General features: G+C 40.4%; 2 protein-coding genes across 4 annotated transcripts; one reads left to right on the forward strand and one right to left on the reverse strand.

Annotated features, from left to right (window-relative positions):
• Nucleotides 1-1,276: 1,276 nt before the first annotated feature.
• syn1 (synapsin I) lies at nucleotides 1,277-11,380 on the reverse strand. Of its 3 annotated transcripts, none has more exons than XM_010777584.1 (14): nucleotides 11,142-11,380; nucleotides 10,358-10,740; nucleotides 9,278-9,335; nucleotides 8,610-8,701; nucleotides 8,306-8,462; nucleotides 7,713-7,802; nucleotides 7,147-7,209; nucleotides 6,919-7,061; nucleotides 6,758-6,832; nucleotides 6,560-6,662; nucleotides 6,333-6,470; nucleotides 5,915-5,984; nucleotides 5,336-5,780; nucleotides 1,277-4,299 (listed from the first exon to the last, which is right to left on the reverse strand). In XM_010777584.1, the coding sequence occupies exons 2-14, from the start codon at nucleotides 10,726-10,728 to the stop codon at nucleotides 4,164-4,166; spliced, it is 1,941 nt and encodes a 646-aa protein (XP_010775886.1). In that variant the 5' UTR covers nucleotides 10,729-10,740; nucleotides 11,142-11,380; the 3' UTR covers nucleotides 1,277-4,163. The 3 variants fall into 3 exon arrangements, with proteins under 3 accessions (XP_010775886.1, XP_010775887.1, XP_010775885.1); XM_010777585.1 differs by having other exon boundaries at nucleotides 1,277-4,261; nucleotides 10,358-10,866; XM_010777583.1 differs by having other exon boundaries at nucleotides 10,358-10,866.
• Nucleotides 11,381-15,383: 4,003 nt separating this feature from the next.
• vgll4l (vestigial like 4 like) lies at nucleotides 15,384-19,297 on the forward strand. The gene is made up of 5 exons (XM_010777586.1): nucleotides 15,384-15,605; nucleotides 17,254-17,377; nucleotides 17,493-17,736; nucleotides 18,251-18,332; nucleotides 18,490-19,297. The coding sequence occupies exons 1-5, from the start codon at nucleotides 15,539-15,541 to the stop codon at nucleotides 18,789-18,791; spliced, it is 819 nt and encodes a 272-aa protein (XP_010775888.1). The 5' UTR covers nucleotides 15,384-15,538; the 3' UTR covers nucleotides 18,792-19,297.
• Nucleotides 19,298-20,784: the final 1,487 nt, after the last annotated feature.

Raw genomic sequence — 20,784 nt, forward strand, 5'->3', positions numbered from 1 at the left:
CATGATGTACAGAACTTCTTTATGTGAATAGAGATGTACTTGTTGCAGTTGCTGCATGTAGTCTGTGTCTTGGAGTCCTTTGAGGGTCCACAGACCTCACAGCTGGCTGTAAGGTCTTCCAGAAGCTGGCTGTGGGGGTCTTCTTGCGGCTGGCTGTGGGGGTCTCCCAGCAGCTGGCTCTGAGTCAAGTTCATCTTCCTATTTGCTGTCAAATTCTGAGTTTACCTCCACATTATCCTCATCTTCAGAAATGTCTTTCTGTTCCACTTCACCTTGTTCTTCTAATGCATTCCACTCACTCTCATCCATTATTAGCCCCAAGGCTCTGAGCAGAATATCTTTTGGCCATTTTGTTGGTAGATAATTGCAGTTGTGCACTACACTGTAATGTGAGGTTATGTCTCTGTTTAGTCCCTCCTCCGGCGTGCAGGTGCGAGGGGGACAGTGCGAGAAAATGTAAAATGTTTATACATTTCTGGAAGATCTAAAATGTTTATAATGTTCTAGGATAGTTTTGTGTACACACTACAAAGGGTAAAGATCAAGGGAAAACAGGATCAAACAGCTTCTATATGCATACAATTGTGTGTGTCTTTAGTTTGTGTGTTTCTGTGTGTTTTTCTCTGTCTGTCTGTCCTGGTATTGTATCCGGGTCAGATTGACCCGAACCTCTTATGAAGGACATAAATGCGTGTGGGGGCATTATTTCTATGGAAAAAAAAAAAACAATTCCACATGTCCTTCACAATAAATAAGCCCCGGCCATTGAGTTTCAGGTTGAACGAAAATATCCTTATATTTTTTTTTATTAATTGAAAATAGATATCGGGTCAATTTGACCCGAACACCACACAAGGGTTAAATAAGTTGGTTGTGTGACGGTTAGCAGGGCACACTCTGAGGCCAGTTACATTTTTTAAATCCTTTTCCTGATGTGATGTCAGGTAAAGACTTTTCATATGTATTAAAACAACACTATGTATTTAATACGAGGACAACAAAACGATACAGAAATACAGCTAATGCACACAAAGTTACAACAATGTTATGCACTTCACCCAGGCATGGCACTTTAAGCCTTGAGCTTTGGCATGACTGTGTGTGTAGAATCACTTGGGAATTACTTTGGAGAGAACTTTGGGATTTTAGCCTTTGCAGACGATTTACTTGCACCAAAACCTATATAACACACTACAGGGAAACCCTAAAAAGCATAAAAGGGCCTCTTTAAGTTAACTTGAACCCAGTGTTACTATTCAGAAAACAAACAAAACGGTGATTGTTGTTCATAGACTTTATTAGACATGTGTGTTTTAATAACATATTCATTTTCACATAATATAGCTACATTGCATATAACATCAATTTTTTGTAACATTTAATTCAATATTCCACCATGATTTACATTTTGCAGTATCTGATTTTTAAAATCACAAAAAACCTCAGATTTTTTATTCTTGCACTTACATTGATGATATACAATTTGAAATCCGGCAGGCACGACTTCCACTCATATTTTTAAGGGTTTTATCTTTTCACAATGATTATACAATGCATTTAGAAAACAATAAAACTAGCAGTAAAAAGAATGAAAAGAATGTACATTCACAGTCAGATACATCCACCATAAATAATGTAAACTTTAAAAGGAATATGATCAAATAAATAAAACGACTTCTTTGCATTGCTGTCAGAGCTCATCCTGTATGTCTCAGGAAACGAAACAGCAAATGGTATGACTTTATATGGCCAACAGGCCTCTGAGTGCCAGTATGACATTTTTCAAAGTTAACCATCCATGCTGATTGTGAAGGCTCATTTTCATAAATTACACACTCAGTGTAACAATCACACAAAGCTGCTATTACTGATTTTCTTGGCATAAGGCTGTGCCACAATAAATCCGACATGTCATGTACTGACACTGAGTCACTGTAGAGTTTAAAAATGGAGCCCTGAATCACTACTGCATAAACTTACAAGCTCAAGACAGTCCCCAGATAGAAAAAAATTAAGCAAACACAAGGAACACATATATCAACCAGCACAAATAGCAGCAGGGGGTAGAGGAGACAATCTGCGTCACTCAGGGCTCTGTACAACACAACTATTTGGCTTGACCAGTTACAGAACGACATTCATACATATATGCACCATTGAGCACAAGGGGTCACTGTGGCTACACGAAACACAGGCAGCATGGAGAATCTACAGGGGAACCAGGACTTTCTTTTTGGCTATTGGGTCTTCTCTAAAAAGCATGATATTGCCATACTACGTCGACATTCAAATGCAAAAACACTCCTTCTGGAAGACATGTGTAGTGCCTGGAAACAGAATCCTTATTCAGAAGTCAGAGTGAGAGAGGGCTTGCAGGAAGTACTTATTCTACTGCAGGTGTCCAACCCAGAGTTGACACCCCTATACTTTGACATGATTTCTTTATTGTATAAACTCTTCTCACAGACTGTTAACCCGCTGAAAACCACAAGGTGTATATTGAAGCAGAAAGTCTGTTGCACTGCATGATGCATACTCAGGTTTGGAGTTACTTAAGTGCAAAAATCATTGCATTGACTAGCTGCTAAATGAAACCTGACATCATCCACTCACTATCTGTACATCCACTAAATTCATAGCTGATCTACAGTCGGAAGTTCCATTACATTGCTTATTAAGGGAATAGGAAATTAAACAGTCTATAAATACTCACTAAGACTTTTCAATACACTAACTGTACCTGAACAGTTGTAAACCCTGCATATTTGTGTCCTACTTTACTGCACAGCAACCCCCTGGGGTGGGACCACCAAGTTGTTACTTTGTCAAGTGGCAGATGAATAAACCTGAAAAATATAGACTCCATACATCAGTCATTGTCAATGTATTCAAGTATCATTTTGCATTATACTCTGTGTGCAAATGCATCTAAAATAATAGAAAGAAATTCTACCTTATTGAAATGCATGCTTTCCTTTCAATATTAGCTAACAGCCACAATACAACTGTAATGGAAGACCCTCACCCACAAAAAAGCGTCACATTCAATGGACATCCCTGAAGCAACTGCATCTGATCTGACGTTCTTGTCTTTGTAAGGCATGCTTTTCAAGGAGCTGAAAACGGGGAAAAAGTGGCAGCAACAACATACTCACAACACCTACTAGGTTACTTTTTACAAACTAATTCAACTACATGTTACGACACAGTTACAAGCACCAAGCGGTTGGAAAATGCGACCATTGCCTCCTATTGACATGCAGCTAAGACAAACAGATCTAGCATTAGCTAACACTGGACATCCTATGTGTGCAGCTGTGCCGAGTTAGGGACTGTACAAAAAGGATAAGAGGTGGAAAGGGAAAGTTAAGGGGAAGGAATATTGTAACTTTTGTATTTTTAAAAGGGAGGGGTCTTTTTTAATATCTAACACTATCTTTTTATTTTGTATCATATTTTTGGTTTGTGCAATGAGTTGTATAAAAATAGATAAAATAGTAAATCATAATGATGGTTTTCTTGTGTGCCATGGAAGTGCATTTTGTGATATGCACAGTATGTAACAATAGTTTATTTGCAAGCTCAATTAAAATAATAGAGAGCCGCTATATTTTTTATAATTTGTTATTCTTGACATAAATATATTACTTTTTGATATTGAAAATTGCTTCTTTATAAAAAGAATATTAGATTCAGCACACCTCCCGCCCCCAATCATTTTCATACAGTCCCTTAATTCAATTGGTTGGTCGGCTAATCAGCCAAACTTTAAACATGTAGATCACAATGACTTTACGGCACCAACAAACAAGTGGGAGAAGTACTCTGTTGTTTTGTTTCTTATTTTGTCTGTTCATGCATATACAGGCTTTTTTTTGTGTGTATCGTTTGTGTGACACAAAAAGTAGATGACTTACTTAAGCTTGAGGCAAGGCAAGGAATGTTTCAGATATCAGTGCCTACAATTACTGTGTATTCTACTTTTTGTTCATTTTCAAAGGTGGTAACTGTTTAGGCAGTGTGTACATTTTCATATCAGGGTTAATGCACATGAATTGGAGACGGCATCCTGTTGGTCCTTGTTCGTTGGGGGGAATTTGTCCTTAAGTTTTCCTGTCCATCTTTCTGTCAGTAGGAGGAGAGGAAGGGGGGGCTTTGCCATCTCAGTCTGAGAAGAGACTGGCAAAAGATTTGCGTAGATTGCGTATGGTTTCAGCCTTCACTTCGTCCTGGCTAAGGTTGGCTCGTGGCACTGGGATTTCTGGAATGTTGAAGGTATTGGTAAGAGACTGGGACTTGCTATAAAGAGAGGAAATGGCAATAGAGGAGAGGAAGAAGCTATTAAAGTCATGCAGCAACCCATGGAATGAACCGACTGGAGCAAGGCAAAACAGAGAGAGATGAAGCAGTGAAAAAACCTCGGGAAAGAAGATAAAAGCGCATTCAGTTCCTTCCCTATGTTCATTCTGTATTCAGTATAAGTCATTTGTCCATGAAAGCCATCAGCCTGGGAAGGTAGGAGCAATGATACAGATTACTGTGCAGCGAAAAGTCTCTGAATACATTCAACGAATACAGATACAAAATATAAGTGTTAAGATTTGGTAGCTGAGATCTAAATGAGTTGTATAAGCTGTGGGTAGTTGTAAAGTCTGTTTTTAGTCAGTTTATACTGTTTATTCTCATGTGTAACGGATTGGTTCAAATGGATTTACATTATATGACAATAATAATCTATGTGTTAATTGTTTTTCAAGAATTTGTAAGATCAAAACGGCAAATTAGATTTTTCTGTGTCAGAAAATATTGCACTATACTATATAACAGCATGTCAACTTAAGACGAGTGTCAATATAGAACAATTTATAAAAGACCTTAGAAAATCTGAAACAAAATTGAATAATTCAGAGCTTTACGCTTTATTAAGAATTGTTAACCTTCTTCTATCCATGTCTGCTTCAAAGCCAAAACTACATCTAAAAATAGGAATTAGTGGATTTGTTCACCTGGGTCCTTCACACAATTGGATAGTGATGTTTGTGATACATTCATGTGAACAACTCCAAGCCTGCAGCTCATTGTTGGCTAAATGTATCACAATCTCTGGAGAGAATCTGAAATGTTATGTTTTGTGAAAATGCTGCTGAAGGACTGAACATGTAACAATCAATAACTCATGCACATCCAAGAAGATTGTTGGTCAATAAAGAGAATGAAAGGATTTCCCATGTGGCATGCATATCTCAATGCAGGCAAAAGTAAGAAAGGATCAGCTGTAAGGTTCACTTTATGAGAAGTGAGAGGAAACAATGATGTATCTTACACAGATACTCACTTTAGCTGTGGAGAGCCGCCCATAGCCGGGTTGTCCTGACTGGGCTTCTGTGGGGGCTGAGGCTTCTGCTGCATCGGGGGTCTCCCTCCTGGGCCCCCTTGGCCTTGGGCAGCAGGTCGGGGCTGCTGAGTGGTGGTTCCTCCAGGACGGCCCTGCTGGCCAGGAGCCCTCTGCTGCTGTGCACTCCCCTGTGACTGCTGCCTGGGGGGGTGGGCGGGCCGCTGCTGACCGGCTGGAGGTTTCTGGGGGAGGGACTGTTGCCTCTGAGCTTGAGGGGAACCTCCCTGGCTTCGCTGCGGAGCCCCCTGACCTGGGGGCCGGGGCTGGGCTGCAGGTCCCTGGTTAGCCTTGGCCCCGGGGTCACTGGTGGGCTGCTGTGCCGGTGCAGGAGGTTGGCCTTGAGGCTGGGGGCGCTGCTGAGATGGAGGACTTTGCTGTGGACCGCCTACAGGAGAAAATTAAAAGGCTGTAATCATATTCAAAAGCGTTCCTAATATCCCTTCCTGGACTAGGAAGTACAAAGAGTTTATTTCTAAACAAGAAAAACATGGTTTTATTTCATTTGGATCAAGTTCTTACCCTGGGGTGGGGGGCGCTGTTGAGTCTGTGGTACTATGGGCTGGGAGACAGGCTGAGGAGACACTGCTTTCTACAAAACACACAGAAGACAACAGGAAAGAGAGTTCATGTAAATCAACTGAGAAAAGTACGAAAACAGGATATCTATGAAAAATATTATGCAAGAAAGGTTTTGAAATGATCAGTGCTTGGCGCGTTGCTATTCATTTTTATGTAGACTTTTGGTAATCATTTGTATTTCTACGCTGATGACACTTAACTATATGTACCTAAATAATAAGCCTGACATCTATCCTGGAGACAATTTAAATATATTTTAGCTCAATCAATGCACCTGAATCCAAATGATAGTAAGACTATGCACTTATTGGTAGATACACATCAGACCTGACATAAAATAAACAAAGTGTTTGAGCACCTGTGCTGGCTGGCCGGCTGTGGAAGAGCTTGAAGAGCGTGGAAGAGCCTGGGTCATCTTAGAAATCACCAGCTCGACAATCTGAACACGATCCTCGTCCTGCTGGTCCCCAATCAGTGGCATTGAGCAGTCATCGACCTAGAAAAATCCATATATGATGGATTCAATTGATTTCCCATACGATCAGAGACAAATATTCCCTTTGGTGTCGTTACACTGCCTTTTACCTCTATGATGTAGTCCTTGCCATCTTTACCATGCAGCGCCTCCACAGCACAGATATCCAATCCTCCAAAGATGTCGGCGCAGGAGTCCACCCACAATCTGTACCTGTAAAAATGTTTGAATATTAGTGTATATATTAGTATACAGTGACAAAATATAAGATTCACATGCATTACAACCTTTGGATTTTAAGCTCTTACTTGTCTGACATGGCCACCTGCTCGAGCATAGATGAGCCAGTGTTGGTTTTCCAGTTCCCAGAAATTGATGTTCTCCTGTTGAATTTTAATATATATATTATTACATTTATTATAAAGATATAACACTGTGTTTAGCTCTTTGGTAGTAGTCTGAAACTCACATGTAGGCTCTGTAATTGGTGCCAATCTTCTGGATGCGGACATCATACTTTGCATCAATGAAGGGCTCAGATGTGGCATAAGTCTTGGTCAGTGCCACAACACTGGCAATATCTTGAAAATCATATTGATTGTCCACTTTCACCTGGAAATATAAATATACTAGCATACGTTTCTCCAAGACATTTGTGTTCACATTGAATTAAAACATGTGAGTCCTTTGCTACTACCTTTCCCATTCCTGAGTGAGCATGGCCCATCTTGACCACCACAGGGAAGCAAGGGGAGGTAATCTGTCAAAAAAACATCATCACATTCTCAGATTTCTCCTTATGTACCTTCGTAAAGATCTTTAATTATTTAAAAAACGTTTTTCTATGCATTTCCGTCAAACCGAAGTGACACACAGCACCTCTCCTCTATTTCTGCATTAGATTCTGATTCATATTGATGACTTGAAAGCCAGTCCAGTGTTGTCAGCCTGTGACTGCAGGGGTGGAGATAATGGCTCTGCAGCAACAGACTCAGTGTTACTGGGCTGTCACTGACTTGGCAGAGGGAAAATCTCTGCCTCAACTCGAAACAGAAAAAACAAGACACTCAAGAAAATGAGATAGGTCTCGGTTTGCGAGATGAGACAGAATATTGACATGGAAGTTAATTACTTTCCCAACATGTGACCCGTGAAGAGGGGTGACCGTGTGTTCCTTTAATGGTTTAACATTAAGACAAACTCATCAGCACAAGTGGGAAGGGGGAGAAGAGAGAGAAGGAGAGCAGATGGCAAAAAGCTCACCATTTCCTTGTGGTTTGGATAGTAAACCTGCTCTATCAGAGGGAACTCTTCCTGGCCCAGTTGCTTGTGGAGTCTAGACATCTGGGCAAACTAAAATGAACACAAGTGTTAACCATGCAGCATTTGTAAACCAAGTGTTAATATGTCATGCAGCTGAACTTAAAGGTGGGGTAGGTAAGTTTGAGAAACCGGCTCGAGATACACTTTTTGTTATATTCCATGGAATGCTCTTAACATCCCGATAAACAATGAATATTCTGAGTGCTTCGACAAAAAAATCCATACAAAAATAAATCATCTGTAGAAGCCGTGGCGCTGTAAAAAGCACGACCAATCATCTGAGCCGGCTAAAGTAACTGGATGGCCTACCTGCCTGTCAGCCTTCCATCTGTGCACAAACTGATCTCGTGCCCTCATTAGTCATGTGCGCATTCCTGTGTGTTGGAGGAGGGGCTCTGTAAGGAAGTGGCAGATTTTTTACGGCTGTGTGTTTTTAAATTCTAGCGCACTCGAGCTGGTTTCTCCAAAATTACCTACCCCACCTTTAATGTGCAATATTGTTTCCATTACCAAATTAATGAATTGATACTTACCACCCATGGTTTGTCGCAGAAATTGTAGAGAGAGTGCAAGGAGTTAACACTTGGCAGTCCAGCATACTGCAGTCCAATAACTATGTTCCTGTGGTCCCCATTCTTGTCCATGCTGAAGGCGTGCTGTCTGATCAGCACAAAGTCTGGCTTCAAGGATCTAGGAGAGAGGACATTAGCAAAATATTAAACTGCATTGCCAGACAAACTGGGCAGTTATTAGGAAGTTTAATTGAGGGTATAGTTATAGATTTATACAAAATGTGCAGCACACATGGGAGTATAAACTATTCAGCAGAGTACTTACTTAGTAAACTTATGCCCATTCCTAATGGCATCAATGTCCACCCTGTAGGTGCCTGTGGAATTGACCACCAGGCTGATTTCAGAGAATTCTGCCTAAAAGGACGATGTGAAGGTTTATTCAACACAATACAAAACAATGTGAAATAGAAATAACAGCAGTGAATTACCCCCTACTCTACCTAAGCCAGGTTATACAGGGAACAATTATAGGATTGCAAGCGTTATCTAAAGTATATTCTTCCTTTTAAGAACCAACAAGGGAAATAATGGAAATGTCGGCTCAGCTTGAGGTAGATTAACAAAAAAGGTAAGGGAGGAACTCGCAAGGAAAAGATCTAAAAACGATAAGGTTTTAACTGGTCCTATAAAAATGACAATGCATTCATCTTCAGATAAAAATGTACCTATTATTCCAATTGCTAGGTCTTGACATAAAAGTTGTGGTTATTTATTTTTAAAAACACAATCTATTTATTTCTTATGAAAAATAATGTAACATCCCTCCTACTGAAGTTCACACTTTGTTCACAAGGCTCAGTAAATAGGGGCTTGTTTATTTATAATAATCTATTCTGGACTGTATCTAGAAATCTCCCTGTCCTCCTAGTAAGATATACAAGATGTAGTCAAACACAGAACAAAGCAAATATTTACATGTGTAAAACGTACCTGTTCAACCTTGATGTCAAATTCACCATGAACCTTTCTTCCTCTGAAGACCTTCACCCTGCATGAAAAATAAGAATTTGAATCCACCTGTTGTATCCAGACACAAAACATGAATTTGATTTAACAATTACTCCTGTACTCGACAGCTGGCATTTCTTCCAGTATGAGCAGAACATTACAGAAGTCACTGGAACAAAACACAATTTTTTCACAGCTGCTGGTGGCGGTATGCTGCATTCTGTCATTACTGTAGCTGGCGGCAATGCATGAGGAGAGGATGTTTCAGTCTTTTGCAGGCACCATGCAACATAAACAAAAATGTAAAGCCATATCACGCAGTATAAGTGTTGTTATTTTACATGCCCGGGGCATAGCATATAAGAATTGGACTTAAGGATATAAATACTGGCCCTTCACTTTCTCATGAATTATAAATGTCCACATAATGTCTATTGTAACCGAGGTAAAAGAGCTGCAGAGCCTCTGTACTGTGAGATAGAAGGGATTTGATGTAATAATCTGCATCGTTTATTCTCACTAGGGTGTGATGCTGGGACAAGAGTGCAATGTTTTATCACCAAAGCTTGGTGCACAAAGCTCCAATAGGCATGCATAATACCGGAGAGGAGGCTTGACTAACCTGATGCATGCACAGTTTGCTCTCACATACATCCACTTTACTTGAACATATATGTATCATCATGGTAACACTGGCCCATACCAAGAGTGTTGGCCTCACATTAAGCATGTCTATTGTAAAATGCAAGATTGTTTCGACATGAGCAAGAGGTGTTCAAATACAAATGGCTTCTCTACTGTCGGTTGGTTACGCTTTTGCAGTGCCACTACCAAACACATGCAAGGTGTTTCAGGTGTGAGCCACAAGCCAGCGGTTGTAACATGTGATCAAGCTGACAGCACCGGTTGAATCATATAATAATAATAATGGATTACATTTTTATTTTTTTATTTAGAGCGCTATATATGACCTTCTGGATGTTAGGCCACTGCAACCCAAGGTCTATCACAGGTGTGTGTGTCTGGACGGGGCACCGCGCTGGTTATGCGCACTGCTCTTACCAGTCGGTCTGCTGGTCATCGATAACCAGGAGGACCTTTGCGCTGCTGGAGACCCCTGCCCGGTCCGCAGCCTCGGATAAGGTCGCAGCTGCAGCAGCGGTGGTCTGTTTGACAGCATTGGATATGGATGAGAAGAAGCTCGAGCCTCCACCTGCAGTCTGGGGTTGGGTCTGGGGGGGCTGCTGCTGGGGCTGGGGTTGGGGAGTGGTTTGGGTCTCGGGCTGGCTGGTGGACTGGCGCCTCTCTGTCGGCCCGGGCGACACTGCGGGGTTTTCCTGCGGTGCGTCGGGGCGTTGGAGATCCGTCATATAGCCATTAGGCAGGTTGGACATAAAATTGCTGTCCGAGAGTCGCCGACGCAGGAAGTTCATGATGGAGACTTTCTAAAATAACGGGGAAAACGTCACCAAATATCCTCCCAACTGGATGCGACTTGCAACTTAGTGATCAGTGATAAAAAACGGAATGACTAGGCTACTTTTCCATCTAGCGACGAGGACCAACGTTACCTAAAGAGAAACAAGTTGTGTGTTATCTATTGGTGCACATTTTTTACATCACATTACCGTAGTAAGGAATCGTGACTGTGTAGCTTAAGGAATTAGCCAAGGTAGAGCAATCACACAGCCTCAAGAATAAATAAAGATGCATGTATGCCTGACTTGATGAAAATAAAACATTAGCACATGTAGCGTATATCAAATGGATTGTGTTAATAAAGCCACGGATCACTGTAGTAGGCTAATCAGTAGTTACAGTCATAACAGGGCAGGATGAAGCCTACCTGGGAGTATGTCCTCCTTATCCGCCCCAAGGATGAGCTGATGAAGCTTTATTTTTTATCTCAGAGGGAAGGCTACATACAGGTTACTCTCATGCCCTCTTTGCAGTCGGTATTGAACCTGTGAAATATAAGCTAGAGCCCTCTCAGCATCACTGCTGTTTTCCCTGTCCTTCTTTAACCTCAAATCCTAGTTTTTTCCGTCTGCCCTGCGTCACTCCCAATCATCATATGGAAAGGAGGCTGAGAGGCTACACGAGAGTGAAGTTAGGCAGTGTGCAATACTCGACTTCTGGTTGATGATTTCAAAATAAAAGCATGTTAGCTATGTTTTTGTTAAAATGTTACCTAACAGGATTTACAGCATGAGGTGAGGAACGGGTACCTGTACCAAAACATTAGGCGCGTTCACACCGGAGTACTTTTCCCCGTACTTTTCCCGTTTAGTTCCGTTAGCACCCCTTGCGTTCACACCATGGTTCACACCAAAAAGAGTACAGTGCCACGCCCCGTAAAACTCTGAAAAGTTTTTTTAAGCCGCTATTGTATTTGCTTGCATTAGTATTATTAGCATTAGCCCCGCGCACCAACGGAGAGAGAATAACTTATGGCAACACAAAAAAAAACATGGGAGCGGTGGAGTGATGAGGAGGTGTTGGCGTTCTGGCGATTTACTCGGCCCGGGCGAAAAGACGGGGCACACCAATCTGAGTAGGGCGTGTCGACGCTCATCATCGGCCTGACGCCCACCGACGCCAATAATCGGCCTGGTGTATCCGTGCCTTTACGTTTTCAGGTTTCCCTTTTTCAAAGACGATTACACCCCTGCTGTTAAGAAGAGTTATTCAGTTTTACGCAGGCGCAGAGCACACGATAGATAGCTATGGTTGTTATTAGACTGTTGGACTTTGTGCTGTCAATTGTTTTAAGTCTCAAGTCTTATGTCGAAAGGAATATTGTTAAACTTCCTGTACTGTTAAGCCTGTGTCTGTCTGACTTGACTCCACTCTGTGTCGGGATATGATGGGGGTGTAGATGAGAAGAGTGTGTCTGGGGCGTCGCTATCTGTTTGACATGAGCATGCTGTTGACTCCAGGGGGGGGCTTATGAGAGTTGATGTGATATTGCATCCTGTTGCGTTCAATAATGCAGCATTGGAACACTTACTGTTTGGCTTTCCGGTCGCTGACACAGCATGGTTCTTTTGATATCAGTCGATACAGATTGCGAGAGAGAAGCGCCATCTGTTGGTGACACCAGAGTCAGTGATCAACACTCAGCCCCAGGGAGTCCCACCAGGCCTCTGCTATGGAAACTGCACTGAGGTGAATGAACCCTATTCCTCCCACAAGACTTTTTTCTTGTGGCCAAACTCCTTACACAGCTACACATAGCTCAGGGCACTAACCTTATTTCATCTGATAAATACCTAGCAGAAAAAGGTATAACCTGTTTGTAGTGGCCAAAATCATATATACATAATTAACTTAAAATAACACAGCCGCTGAGGCACCAGTTAGCAAATCTTACGCAGGGCAATGATCCAGGTCCAGACAAGAATCTCCGTTTGTGCATGTATTATATGATCCAATATCATTAACATAGAACAATGAACAGGTTTTCTATGTTTCGTTACTTGAGCCTTTCCGGCTTTCCTTTCTTCTGGCTTGAAATACCCTGGTAAAAAAACTAGTGCTCTACTCCCACCACCACCTGTCTCCAATATATATATACATAATTTAACAACAATAACTAAGAATACATTTACTATAAATAATAACAGTACAAAAATAAATGTTTAACTATTAAATAATATAAAGCGATATATATATATATATATATATATATCTCCAACACTGTTATTCTAGCTAGCTGATTAAACTCCATACTTTGGTGCAGGACGTTTTGGACAATGGAGTTTAAAATGTGCTGCTTAATTAACTTTTATTCATTTAAATATGTGTTGATAAGACAATTGTTTATTTGGGACTGTTGATCAAACTGATCTGTTTATTATTCAATCAATTAAGTGATTTTCTATGATAGATGGAGCCTACATCTTTTAATATTTAGTACAAAGTTGCTGCCATTTCAGCAATAGATTTGTTATTATTTTGAATATAAAGAAAGTAATTGGAACACCTCACTCAAATAGAAATAAACATATCTTTCAGGCAAAGTGTAATACATGTTTATGCGGTTAACATTTGGTTTGACAAAGTACTATTTCCTGTGTAATAAAACAAAATACACCAATCATATTTAGTACACTAATATTTAATTCAATAAAATGAATTCCTGGTATGAGGAAAATTAATGCTACAAAAGTAGAAGAACACGGATTCACACAGATTCTATTTATGTGGAACCCAAATAATGTGTCCACTGTTTACGCTGCATGGAACGTGTGAGTGAGCAAACCAGATGTTTTAAACTTCAAAAGCACAATGGCATTCTTGATATTTTTCAAACTTGAATGCGGTCCCTAGTGTGAGTTTTGAAGGCATGTTATTGCTGTGGGTCATATGACCTTTGTAGCTGCAGACCAAACTTCTCTGCCATTTCAGCAATGGATTTATTCATTTCTAAACATGTTACAACCGTGAATGTAGATAGTAATTGGAATACCTCCTACAAAGAGCAGTGCTAATATCTATAAAGCCAAGTGTTTTAAATTATTTGTTGATTCACATTTAATATAATAATTTTACGGTTAGCAATATAAATACAAAAATGTACAGAATAATCACCCTTGTGATTTGGGTCCCAATTTAAAAGAAAAATATCAGCATTATTTGTAATCCCTATCATTTTATATGAATTGATTTACTCTTATATGCTTAATTATTAACTTGGTACTGGGCTTAATTGTAAAGAAATGTCTGCTATTGCTGCAGTATTACGTAGGGATTGTCTTAACATTTGGTCTTAAACAGGGAAGAAATACACTAATAAAACTACCAATTAAATTAAGTGGACTCATATTCTATTGACAATTAAATCAAATTAAAGTAGGATTATCCAAATTCCAACCTGGATCATTTTCATTGCAGTTAAGGAGAAGGACAATTTGCTGTTAAAAAGAAGTGAATCAAGCGAAAGAGTACCTTCTTATCTGCGTATGTGAGGCACGGGCATGTGGATAATGAATGCTACAAAACTAGAAGAACACGATCGCACGGATTCCATTCATTTAAACCCAAATACTTAGCATTTTAAGTCTGTTGTCACTGACTGGAATGTGCCATTGAGCAAACGTGATGTTCAAAACGTCAATAGCACGTTAGGGATTTTATTTGCATGTGAATGCAGTACCTTAGTATGAGGTTGGATGCCACTTTATTGCACTGTGTCCTATGACTTAGGGGGGCAGTGTTGAGCTAATATTGAGCTCAACCCCATTATCTCATGCATGCGTTAACAGCAAGCATTTTATTTGTGTAGACTTTTTTATTTTTAAACCATCATCCTATCACCTAGAAATCAGTATTAGATGTGTAGAAACAAGCTAATATATCAATCTATATCAGGGCAGCACAGAGTATAATTTTAATTGATTCTCATTGCACTAATTTCATATTTGCCAACATATATCCACACATTAATTGCCCCCCTTATGATTTTGAGCAGTACCAATGCGGCAATGCCACACAGTATCTAGGGAAGTGGCCTCCAAAGACTTTCTTCTTGGCCAAACTCCTCAGTATACTCAGACGAGATTGTTCTCATGGCAGCGGCATTTTCAGAACTTAGGAGTCTTTGTCTGGCCATCAACAAAAGCCTTTGGATTACTGGCGAGGCAGGCACATAGTACAGCTGCGTGCGTGTTTGGGCAGGCCAGAGGAATGACTGGAGCTCTGGTGGGCTAAGGGCTCGAAAAAATGCAGTTTGGTGAGATTGCAGATTAGGGGGGAGGGGGGAGGTGAGGGGGACAGGTGGTGATTCCATGAAGAGAAACAAAAGACACACTTCACTTTCTTCATGGCTCGAGAAAATAATTTTTTAAAGCTTTATGACCAAAGATGTGTATTACTGTACAACATAAAGTGTTGAATACAGCATATCTCCCATAATCAGAGTGGATTCTATGGCAGTATGACATTTATAAATCCACTTTTTACCTTTACCTGTGAGCTCATTCCTCCTTTAGGACAACAACAAGCCTGAGTGAATGAGGGCCTCTGATTAGTCAAGACAACAGCCAATCTGAATGAAAGGAGTGAGTCACAGGGAAGCCACTGCACCTATCTGCACTCACCTGATACTTTACCTGGCTGAACTCAGACCCAGCATCTCATTACTTTCCCAATACAATCTACTGAGGCTCATTGTGTCCTGGAAGCTCCAGCAGTCAAGGTGTTTCTCAGTTTTTTGCTTTTTTTGGACAAAGACAAGTAGCCATGGCTGTGGCTAACTTCCAGTACATCACCCGGATGAGCAGTGGCTTCAAGGTCTACATTTTAGAAGGTATGTTTGAATATTTTATTGCCTCATGTTGCTTGATACTAATTGTTTTACCATGGTATGGAAATCAAGTTTAAGCTGTGGTTTTGCTACAATATTTCTATGCTTATCATTTTTGTTATGCATGTTATGCTTCAACCTTTTATCTACATGTTCATTAGAGAAGCAGTGACTTTTGTTTTATGCATGATATATATGTTAATTCAGTATCAAATATAAAGTAATCAGATTTGAATCACACAATCCCATGGAAGGTATACACAAACTTTGCTGATACACGTCATGTATTTGTATTGTATAATATAGATTGTTTGTAAATACAAATATGTGGGTAATGTAAAATGTATTAAAAACAAATAGTTAATTAACCTCTTTCAATACGTATTGGCTTTCAATGTCCTCAATATTAAACTACGTTTCTATAAATTGTGTTGCCACTCAGGACTTTGATGTATATCAGTAACATCTAAGTAAACATATCCAAATGGAAGGTCAGGCACCATATTCCCTCTTCTAACAAGGAAGAAATATCCATGCCCGGGGCATTAGAAAATCAGCATAGGTGTGGTTATACCTGCCCCCCCTCCCTCTACAATGGCACTATGAAGGAGTAACTCACAGGTGTTGAAATGCTCAGCCAGTAGGATATGCGGATTGGAGTGAGTTTAAAGACAGTGGACAACTTTCATTGTCTTGCAATTGCAGTCTAATCACCCAATTGTGTGATTTCAAAAGATGTTGTTTTGACTTCTGTACACGCTTTGAATGATTGTTTTGAATACAGTTAAAAGACCTTTCAAGGACTCCCGCCGCCACATGAATGTTGATTTTCAAGTGCTAAGTGGTCATACAGTCGAACAAAAGGCTGCAGTCTAATTATGCTGCCATTATATTTCCAAACAATGCTTTGGGTTTTGTCTGTATGCAGGCCAGTTTTGAACATGTGCGTTCAAAATGTGTTAAATACTTGAGAGAAGAGCCAAGAGAGCAAAACATTATTTATCTTATTGTTTGGATTAAATATAATAAGTGATGTTCCCTTATAAACATCAATAAATCATTTTGTAGGTCTGATTGGCAATCTTCTTTCAAACATCAATGATATCACCAGCTCGTGTAGATGTGTTGGAACTTGTGTAGTTGCAAAATCCAGTCTTTGGATAAAAGCACCAGCTAAATCTAATGTGTCCTTTGTGGGCCCTTTCACTTATGGGTGCCGCCTGAATCAGGGTCGTTAGAGGCCAAAAGCTGTTGGAATTGTGGCACTCTGAACTAACAAAAGCTGTTGATTGTGCCCTTTTGGCGCTTTGATAGGGCTGAATGCCAACATTATGCAGAAAAACGACATTTACCGTTAGCAATGAATAAGCTGTGTACAGTTGCAACCTCGCATATCAGGTAGATCGAGTTCTACAACTTAACGGAGTTTACAATTAACGTTGGTAATAAAAAAAAAAACATTTCCCACGAAAAGCAGTCATGCAGGTTGATGTCATGGATCAAGACAAGCAGTTACTCATCATACAGCATCATCAGTGTAGTAAAATCATCAATGCCAGTAAATGGTCCTCTTTTTTTGAATGTCCTTTTGGCAAATAAGCCATATCCAAACCGTCTTATCCTAACCCTGCACTTTCTTTATGTTTTTCAGGTCAGCCCAATCTCAGGAGTGAAGACAGACACAGACATATCCCAAATGACCGGGCCCGCGCCCCAACAGTGCATCAAGTCAAACGCAAGCACAGCTACGAGAGGGGTCTGACGTTGGAAGAAAGGTTAGTGAAATGTTTATTTTTGTCCTGTTTAGAGTAGCAATTCGCAAAATTAGAATTCACTATATGCTACTGCTATCAAAGATAACTAACATTTCCTGATGAAATCATGTTTCAGACGGGAGCGGGTACTGGGCAGAAGCAATGCTAAAGCTGTCCACAGAGCAGCACCAGTGATGTTCAACAGGCCTCAAAGCCCCACATCTACCTGGAGTCCAACACCCAGCCCCACCAGCTCTCTGCCATCCCATATGTACTATGAACCAATCATGGATGAACCACTTGCCCTCATCAAGAAACCAAGAAGAGACCCAGAAAGCACAGAGGAAAAGACTAAAAGCTCTGCTACCGCTCAAATCCAGGTAAAAAAAAAAGCCTCATGCTCAATGTGCTTTTCTCAAAGGTCATGGGTGCTAACACCTGCTGTTACTTGTGAAAGAGGGCAGTACTGTATGTCCCTTTGTAGTGTGAGTGTAGCTCCAGGCTAGCTGCAGCTTCATCGTCTATCTGTAGTCTGTGAATCCAACTGCACAGGCATTCTTCCAAGAGTATATACAGGCCTAAGCTTGTCCTAGCTATGCAACCCAGCCGGATTCAGGAAGAAAATTTGAGCAATGGAGGGAGGAATTCCATAAACAAGACCAAACAGACAGCTCTCTCTTTGACCTGCATGTGCAACCACACTGGGAATGATTAAGTGACTTTAATGGGCAGACCCAACCAGTTTAATCGGTTGTGAAATGATTTAGTTTAAACCGAACTTTGTACTGTTATTTGTTATTGTGGGATGAAGTGCACGGCCAGGTTAAGGTGATAGAAAACACAAACAGGGAATTGTTTTCCCTTTTAGTTTAATCGATGATTTTTTTTTTTCAGATGCGCCCCTCTGTGATCACTTGTGTCTCCTCATCAAGAAACCCCGCTTGCAGATCTGAGCTCCACCGGAGCCCCTCGTCAGGTCAGTCTCACACTCTTTCGAATGATCTCATCCACCACACCAGACGGCCACTCCCTAATCGTCACACACACAGACACATAACATATTGGATATCCGCTGACTTTTTCTGACTCACCAAGGTGTGTATTTTACTTTGTTATTCATCCTTATCTTGCAGGGATTTCCAAATGCAACTATGACAATGTTGTTGACGAGCATTTCCAGAGGAGCCTCGGAGTGAACTACCAGAAAGCTCGCTCCCAGCAGCTCTCCATCAGCGTGTCTGTGGATGACCACTTTGCCAAGGCTTTGGGAGACAAGTGGCTGCAGATTAAAACCAAGTCTTCCTCCTGCTCTTCCACACCACCCAGCAGTCCAAGTGTCACTCACTCCCCAGCCTACAGACACAGCCCGAATCAGTCCCGCAAAGAGTCCACCAGCAGCTCATCGCCGACTTCCAGCCATTGGTCTATTAATTAAAGCCAGAAATGACCTGTGATACGGGGAAAAAACTGTGACTTTAAACATTTCACTGCGTGCAGCTCTGCTTGTTCAGCAATGGAAATGCAAACGCTAGTGTTGAGAGGGCGAGCTAACGGATGCAGGAGTGCTCTCACTGTGTGTGTGTGCGAATTTGACACATCAGACACATTGATGCAGATGAATGTAGCAATATTTGGGATGTCTGTGTTTTGTTACATTTCTATCCTCTGCGTGTCGATAGCATCTGAATACTTGAGATACTGTAGATGGTGATGCGGGTTGATTGAACAGTCCGTCAAGTAATCCTTAACATTTCTTTCATTTTGTGGCAGTCTTTTAAACGGTCTGAAGGCCACGATTTTGTTGTATTATATTTATGTACTGATAACATTTGGGTTGCTTATAGTCTACATGACTAGCCTATCTGCTGTATATTGTAATGCCTAGCAGCTGTCCAAGAGATTAAAAAAATACTGAAATAAAAAATCTCGAAATTCTTTAAATAACTTTCTGTGTTTCATTTTTAAAACTGCATCCGTCTTAACAAAAAAATTCACAAAACAACTTAATTGGAAAAAAAATGTAAAAGTAGATTGTTTTCATTCAGAAATAAAAGCAATGCATGTCAGAAAATACAAATAAAACTCCTTTTTAAACCTAAAGGTTGTGAACTAACAGACACGTTGTTAAAAATGTGCATGGTGGTGTACCAGACAACCTAATTTGAGTAGTGAGTCAGTGTGCGTCTGCAACGTGTCCGGTGCATACATGGCACTTACACTGAAAGCCACACACTGAGTGGAATTAAGTAGACGTATGAGCAACAGGTTCGGTACTTTTTCCTGTTAGTTAGCGGGAATGCAGGTTGCATGTCCCAGCAGGTAACAGGCCTTGTGTTCTGACATTCCTGTCTCCTGAGAAAATGACTCTGTAAGATCCTACAGATCCTGTTTGGCAAGGGATAGGAGGGAGGGAAGAGGGGAAGAAAGGGTTGGGCTAATATAGGCCTGAGCATGAGAACCAGCAAAGTTCTTCAGTTGCTTATTTGCAAGTCCTATCTTGTCTAACTTTAAATATGATAAGCCATATAAAAAAATTCCAAAGCCTTTCTCTTTGAAATTACTGTTGTTCAATTTTGGAAGAAGTGGGATATAACCTAAATGTTCTGACAAGTTGAAAGCCTTTGGAAGAAAGTTGTACATCAGGAAGGAGCATGAGGCCAAATGGATTCTGTTTGTATAATAAACAATATAATGAAAATCATTAAAATTGTATTAAATAATGTCAGTGGGGTGTTTGAGTAAGAATATCTGCAAAAGACCTCTTTAAATGCAACGTTCAGTAATATAAAGTTTACATTAAACATGCAGCAAGTCCTTTTCTAAAGAGCAAATAGTGATCCAACTGCTGGTTATTACTTTCCCTCATTAAGTGTTGAAACTGGTATTTCCACTCAGAGTATATCCATTATCCAGCATAACCTGTACAGGGACATTGATGCCATCTAGAGGCACTTAGGGAAACCTCAAAACAGCCGACATTGTAAATGACAAACGGTTTCATGTTGCATGGTTAACAGGACAGACAACTAAAAACTCTGCAGGTTAACTTGTTGTTGAGCGAGATTGTTGTTCCCCAACAAACGGCAACTTGAGAGAGAAAATACTTTGGTCAGCTAAACAGTAGGAGGTAACTACGTAACAGGTTTTCACATCTACTGCGCATAAACTCTCAATCCACTTCACAATACAACATATATGTTGGTTCTCGTCCACTATTTCAAGCTTAAGTCTCTTTCAATACTCAACCAAGAATTCAAGTGTCTATATACATTTATAAGTACATTGATTGATTATATTGGTTATATTTGATGCACTAAAAACTAGTTATGTGCAAGTTTATTTTATGAGTTTAATGAAATATGTTTATCTATCTGGGCACGTTTGTTTAGTACGAGTTTAAAGTTTGAGTTTAAAGGCACCCTATTATG

The sequence above is a fragment of the Notothenia coriiceps genome, unplaced genomic scaffold, assembly GCF_000735185.1.
Source record: "Notothenia coriiceps isolate Sejong01 unplaced genomic scaffold, NC01 NC01_scaffold00018252, whole genome shotgun sequence".
NCBI classification, from domain to species: Eukaryota; Metazoa; Chordata; class Actinopteri; order Perciformes; family Nototheniidae; genus Notothenia; species Notothenia coriiceps.

Coding starts and splice junctions, on each gene's coding strand:
- syn1 (XM_010777584.1), bottom strand. CDS start 10,728: ATGAACTTCCTGCGTCGGCGACTCTCGGACAGCAATTTTATGTCCAAC. Junction 7,210..7,712: donor ATCCAAACCACAAGGAAATG/GTGAGCTTTTTG, acceptor TTTTTTTGACAG/ATTACCTCCCCTTGCTTCCC. Junction 6,663..6,757: donor CAGGTGGCCATGTCAGACAA/GTAAGAGCTTAA, acceptor ACATTTTTACAG/GTACAGATTGTGGGTGGACT.
- vgll4l (XM_010777586.1), top strand. CDS start 15,539: ATGGCTGTGGCTAACTTCCAGTACATCACCCGGATGAGCAGTGGCTTC. Junction 15,606..17,253: donor CAAGGTCTACATTTTAGAAG/GTATGTTTGAAT, acceptor TATGTTTTTCAG/GTCAGCCCAATCTCAGGAGT. Junction 17,737..18,250: donor CTGCTACCGCTCAAATCCAG/GTAAAAAAAAAA, acceptor TTTTTTTTTCAG/ATGCGCCCCTCTGTGATCAC.